The following is a 6,483-nucleotide window of genomic DNA, read 5'->3' on the forward strand; positions in this document are numbered from 1 at the left end:
CGACCGTGTGTCCGACGACAACAAGCGAGACCTTCACGCTCGGTCTACTAGAGGCTGTAGTATAAAGGCAGTACTCACGGACGGGTTGGGGACGCACCGGCGCGGGTCGGAGCTCCGGTACGTCGGGCTGTAGCGCCCCGGGAAGCACCCTGGCGGCGCCATCAGCCCCCCGCCGGACTTCATCTTATCCGGCGAGTACATGGCACATGACCCCCACGGGTCGTCCTCCAACTTCAACACCTTGGAAGGTGAGTGATACTGCCGGTCGAAAATTTTGGCGATTTTTATCGTACTTTCGGGTGTATAAATGGCGGCGGTGCCGCGACCGTCCGCTTCGCCGGGTAGTGACCGACTGAAGCAGGAAAGCGGTGACGTCACGGGCCACGCCCTCGCCCCTCCACTCGCCCCCGCCTACCGCCCCCCTCGCCGTCTCACGCATGTTTACGTCGCCGGCGGCGGGTTCACGAATTACTGAATTATTTAATTGGTCCATTCACTTCTCCTGCTTGTTACCTTTTCACGCTTCTCTAAAAAGGTTGACGGATGGCCTGCGACGATCGGCGGCGACTAATTGTGCGACAATCGATACGCGTGGGCCCCGCTGCGCCCGCAAGGCCCAGCGTATTGTGTTGTGCACGTGGCAACCGGGCTAGCGTATGTAGGTATAGTGGGTTCGAAGTCTGACTGACGGGGCAGTTGGTTGAAAATAGTGTCTGGTTGTTGAGCCTAAAATAGGAAGTACACGACGGTGTTTTGCTACCATGAGCTTCGTGCACAGTAAATTGTTGAAGACCTTTCAACAACGCTACAGATTAAATCATCATTATACCTCGTTAATAAACACACAGTCTTATTAGCAACCTTATAATATTTCCCACACCAAAATGAGTACATGGAAAACTCACACCACAGTTCAAAGATACAAATAATTCTTATATCGAATCCTCATAATATTGGTTGAACGTCTATCACTGTAAGGCGACCTAGACCCTAGACTAGCGAGTTGAGCGCACGAGGCGAGGCGACTGCGTAACGTGAGCGACAAGGTCGCGCCCGATGCTAAGGATATCACGTCAACTACACGCGATTCCAATATGCTATCCATCGGTATTTTTGCTTAGGAATTTTACGTTAGTTGTTTGAAGGTATAATGTTAAACTTCTATCTTTTGTAAGGGAATCAACACATAGGTAAATAAGTATTGGGAACAATTGTAACAAACGTTTTCATTACTCCATTTGTCTTTTGTTTTCCTTAGGAATTGGATATTACTTGTATGGAGCTAATGTCAAAATTCTATCTCTAGTAAGGAATCAATAGAGAGCTAGAATATTGGAAACGGGCGTTACACGCGTTTTTCTGTCTTTATGATAGTTCTTATCCTGTAACTACTACAGATATTACTTACCTTATACTTACTTGATGTGCAGTTGAGTTCGCATCTAAGTCCACCTCCTTTTTAAAAAGTGGTTTCAAAAGTCAAGGTCACAAGCCGATATTAAGATACCATAACACTTTTATAAGCACCTGAGTAAATCTGAAGTCATGGGAGTGCCCTTGCCAATACGAGCAAATCAAAGCACAAGGGCAAAACTACTTTTCCTTTAGTACCTATGCATCGACATTGATTGAAAATTAGCTTATTACGTTCTTTATGAAACTATCAGACAGTCTTCTTGATCACCATAACCGTTCAGAAATCAATCAAAGGAATATCAATGGCATTTAATATTAGAAACATCAAAACGCAACAAAGCTTTGAAGACATAATGGAGTTTAATTCCTTTCACTGTAAAAGCCTCCGCAGACTGCCGACTAATGCGTCGCCCGATAGTTGTCTGACAGGTTATTTTGAAAGTGAATCCAATCGAACTTTCTGGTCAGTCTGATACTTACTTAGTAAATATCTGATCGATGTAATGTGCACACTACCATTCATATTCTTATTGATTTATGATTAAGCCCCCACACACTGAAAACTTTTTGTCGCCCGATTTTCTTTTAAAGCAAACCTTGATTGCAATCAAAGGTTTCAGTCGAAAATACCGTCGGTCTGATACCTACCCCTGGGTAGGTATCAGACCGACGGTATTTTTTGTAATGTGCGTATTACCATCCATCTTCATACCGATTTATGAGCCCACTCAAACTATCGGCCGACTAAAAGTTGGCAGTGTGAGACTTTAAGTCGTTACAGAAAATTACCTTTGACAATGTTCGTTGTCTTAGAAATCCTAATTCAGGGATGGTGAACCTATGGCATGAGTGTGGTGGTTCGCCGCAAAATAATTACTACACTCTATTATTTTGCATTAAATTCTTCATCATCATCTCCCGAGCTTTTTTTCCCAAAACGATGTTGGGTTCGGTTGAGTACAAGTGTTTTACAAGCAGCGACTGCCTATCTGACCTCCTCAAACGTTTTGACAACTTTTTTAAAGAAAATATTGCAATATGCCAAATGTACCGCTATTTTTATTCTAAGGACAAAATAAGTTTCCAAAAATGACTATCTCAGCGCTATACCATTGTAATTTTTTTAAGAACATGATACATAAGAAAACGTTGACCTTCCCTGTAGCAGGTAGCATCTTCAAAAGCCCTGTCTTAGACAAGCCTGCCTGACATACAGTAAGCTCGTTTACTTGACATGTAATGCGTTCCTCAGAGCTAGCATCTAGATGATTATTCTCGCCTGAAACTTGTTAAGATGGAAGCCTCGAAGTTCATTTATCAAAGTATGTCTGACTATGATAGTGTAAGTTAGTTTGTGAGTATTGTACTGGTGTTTTAGGTTCTTAAATTGTGGAAGCAATTGGGTGCTCACTTTGTTAAAAACACTGCGTTAAATATGAAGGCGAATCATGTAATAGTGCTTTATTTCTTAACTTCTTTCACAATTTTTGTAGCTGTTTCACTATATGTACTTAGAATTTTCTATTTCTTTCTTACAGAGTACATTATATCTAAAATAAAAGACAATGTGAGATTACTTTACAAAAGATGACTTCCTTGGAATTCTCTTGAAGATTTCGCTGTACTTTCATACCTATAGCATGATCATTTAACAACAATTAGTACTCTACTTACGATTTACAGCAAATAAAGACACAAAAAAAACCCTGCTTACTTTATTTTTGGTAATACACAATACAATGGAAAAATACAAAGTGACAAAAACATGTATAATAACAAAAACATACAAACCAAGGCCCAAACATACATAACAAGGATCATGCAAACCAAGTCTAAAATAACTATCCCTTCAGCTAAAAAACACCTGAAAGCAGAATAAGAAATCGCTGACGTCATTGATGACGTCAGCGATTTCTTATACTTCTTCCAAAAAGTTTTCGAAGACCAGGTCACAACCCAGTTGTGAAGTGTTAGGTCATTCTCCGGACAGGTGCTTAATAATATAACTCATAGTTTTAACTTTTTCTTTTAATTTGTAAATATGTAGATTTAATTTGTAATATATTGTCTAATGTAATTTTAATTGAAGCACAAACTACTGTCTAAATCGGCTGTGTCGTTCACAATCACATTAAATGAAATGCTTTAATATACTGGTTATATAACATATGTCGATTAACACAAAGAAAAAATAAAAATAAAAAAATGTTTTTTTTCAAATAAAGTAAATAGAATAAAACATGTGCGAAAATTAGAACACCATATAAAAAAGTCAGTCATTACAAACAACTGAAATTCTCCCTTGAAACAGCTGTCAACTGATCAAAACATTCGATACTCCTTACTTTATCTCTGCTTTACACATGATGTTGTAAATTATAAAAACGAAAAATGACTCCTGTGGTTAAACCACTGAATGGATTGTGAACGACACACTCTGTATATACTATCCAGATAAAGAAATCGCTGACGTCATCAAATGCATCTTCCAAAAAGTTTCGAAGACCAGGTCACAACCCAGTTGTGAAGGTAGGTCATTGGACAGGTTAAGACTTCGGCAGAAGCCGGTCAAGACATCTTCTAAAACTAGGTGATACCAAAATAAATAGTTGTCAATGTCAAACCATTTTATTGGCTTGTTTGTGATTGTGAATCTGAATTTCATTTTCAATAGCTGGATTTAGATTTGATTTTGTGTTGAAAGGGAAGAGATTGTGGCAGTTATTTATATACTGAATTTGTTGGGAAGGTTAGATGACACAACTAGATATAGATTTCTTCGAAGGGATTTTGAAAAATGCGTTTTATCTGCAATTAGTCAAACTGCACAGGTTTCAGTTTGACTAATTGTAGATAAAACGCATTTTTAGACCAAAGACCGATTGTTACCTGTGAAGATAAAACCAATTTTCCCTTGTAGTTCTTTTTTCATAACTCATATCATGGATTTGCGACAATCATTGAAAATCAAACTAAATACCCATACACCCAACACGACATACACAATAATTTTCCAAAAAACCAACCTAGCTACTAAAACAAAGCGACCACAACTTCCGTTGCAATCAACCCTCCACGCGTCCCACACACGTATCACACTCCATGATACACCATGATACCATGATAGCAACTCATCCCATTCTATCACAATGCTAATAATGAGCTGCATCAACCGGCCCAGTAATTACGCTTTCACCCGGCAGATGGCGGGAGTTTTAATTTTTCGATTTCGGACCAGTCTGTATAATGCATGAGGCTTTTATCGCCGCCGTGGCTCCTTCGGGGATTCGTGGGGTACGGGCCACGGGAGAAGCGGTAGAAGGTTTGTGATGTACCTACTGTATGATACTTTTTGTGTGGTGTTAAAGTCAAAATAATTATACAATAAGATAAAAGTTGTTCCAGGGGTAAAACTTATTACTTCTTTTATATCTATATAGATAGCTGTAGACTGCTTCTTATAAATTGATGCAATTTGTTTTTCAATTATGTCGCAACAGGTGGAGTACGAGTACTACTAATGAAGAGAAAAGGCTCCATATACTCACTTATAAAAACACAATTTCCATCATGTTTTTAATTAATTAACAAGTTAAACAACTCTGGGTGTCGCTAAACAGCGCACTGTGCGAATGGTCATTAGATTAATTTTTCTGTTCTTCTTTGAGGTATTTCCCCAACGGTGGTGGAATAAGAAAGGCTGTTAAATTAATAGTTTTACCTAGCTTTATACTTATTTAAAAGCCAGAAAAAAGGAACAATTTATAAAAATCTGTATTTTTTTATAAACCCGCTCCCTGCTTAAGACTTACACCACACGTCTACCACGTACCCTTTTTAGGGTACCACAGATAGGCACGGAAGTACGACGGCCGCTCGTGCCATACCCAGCTGTCCATTAACAATTCTATCGCGAATTAGAACGGTAATTAAGAGCTTTCTTTATCACTGCCATGTTCTAATGTTCTAGAAACCGCTATTTTTGCACTCATTCGGCCAGTTAGAGTGCCCACACATATACACTTTTAGTCGGCGTATAGTGGGCTTGTGTAAATCAGTAGTAAGGTAAATCATCATCATCTTCCGAGCCTTTTTCCCAACCATGTTGGGGTCGGCTTCTAGTCCAAAATGATGCAGCTGAGTACCAGTGTTGTACAAGAAGCGACTGTCCTATCTGACCTCCTCAACCCAGTTACCCGGGCAACCCAATACCCCTTGGTTAGACTGGTGTCAGACTTTCTGGCTTCTGCACGTAAAAACAATCAGGTTTTGGCTGGTATAAGACTGATTAAAAACTTTGATTGAAATCACTAGTTACATTTAAAAAAAAAGCAACTATCGTCGGGCAACTGTCGCCCGATTTAGTCAATAGTGTGCGGGTACTCTTAGTGAAACTTCTTTTCGCCTCGATAGTACTTTTATATAAATAGTCGACGTAATGTGGGTTTAAGCTAGCTGTAACTTTTTTTTTCTTTTTGTCAGATAGACATTTCTCCTATAGGTAATAGATAGGTAAAATAAGATCGGATTGCAAGTTTAAATAGTTTTTAATTGTGGAAGTGCAGTTAAGCTGTTTCTCGTGTTAGGTTTGCTGTTTTTTAACACTCTTATTTTTTACGTAGAATATAAAAAAAATTGGTGGCTGGTATATAAATAGCGGATTTGTTGTATTGGAATTATTATTCGTATAATTAGTCATTGGTGCCACTTCATCAATATCTACATAGTTAAATAATAACAATACTTAGTGTAAAATAAATTGCATACAACATTATCTTTACTAATGGCGAGTATGCGAAATGAGATTTAACTGTAATTTTGTCACGGAGTATGAATTTGGCACACATACAATATAGGGCCATAGATTAGAGGACATAGGCTACTTTTATTTGGATAACTAGTTTCCTCTAGACGCACTTGCAACCTTGGAAAACAGCTAGCAGCATGCAGCAGCAGCATGATGTGTTTTATTCATAACCTACTTTTATTTTCGACGTTTGAAAAACAGACATTTCATATTTCACCCAGATTAGACGTAGGTACATATACATGAAAACTCACAATATA

At 38.8% G+C, this 6,483-nt stretch overlaps 1 protein-coding gene across 2 annotated transcripts in view; it reads right to left on the bottom strand.

The window, feature by feature from the left end:
- Positions 1-339, bottom strand: part of LOC110379464 (inhibitory POU protein) — a 54,339-nt gene extending 54,000 nt beyond the window's left edge. For both annotated transcript variants that reach the window (XM_049846298.2, XM_021339138.3), the window contains exon 1: positions 79-339. In XM_049846298.2, coding sequence (XP_049702255.1) covers positions 79-201 — 123 coding nt within the window. In that variant the 5' untranslated portion in view covers positions 202-339. The remainder of the gene's footprint in view (positions 1-78) is intronic.
- Positions 340-6,483: the final 6,144 nt, after the last annotated feature.

This window comes from Helicoverpa armigera, chromosome 1, assembly GCF_030705265.1.
Source record: "Helicoverpa armigera isolate CAAS_96S chromosome 1, ASM3070526v1, whole genome shotgun sequence".
NCBI classification, from domain to species: Eukaryota; Metazoa; Arthropoda; class Insecta; order Lepidoptera; family Noctuidae; genus Helicoverpa; species Helicoverpa armigera.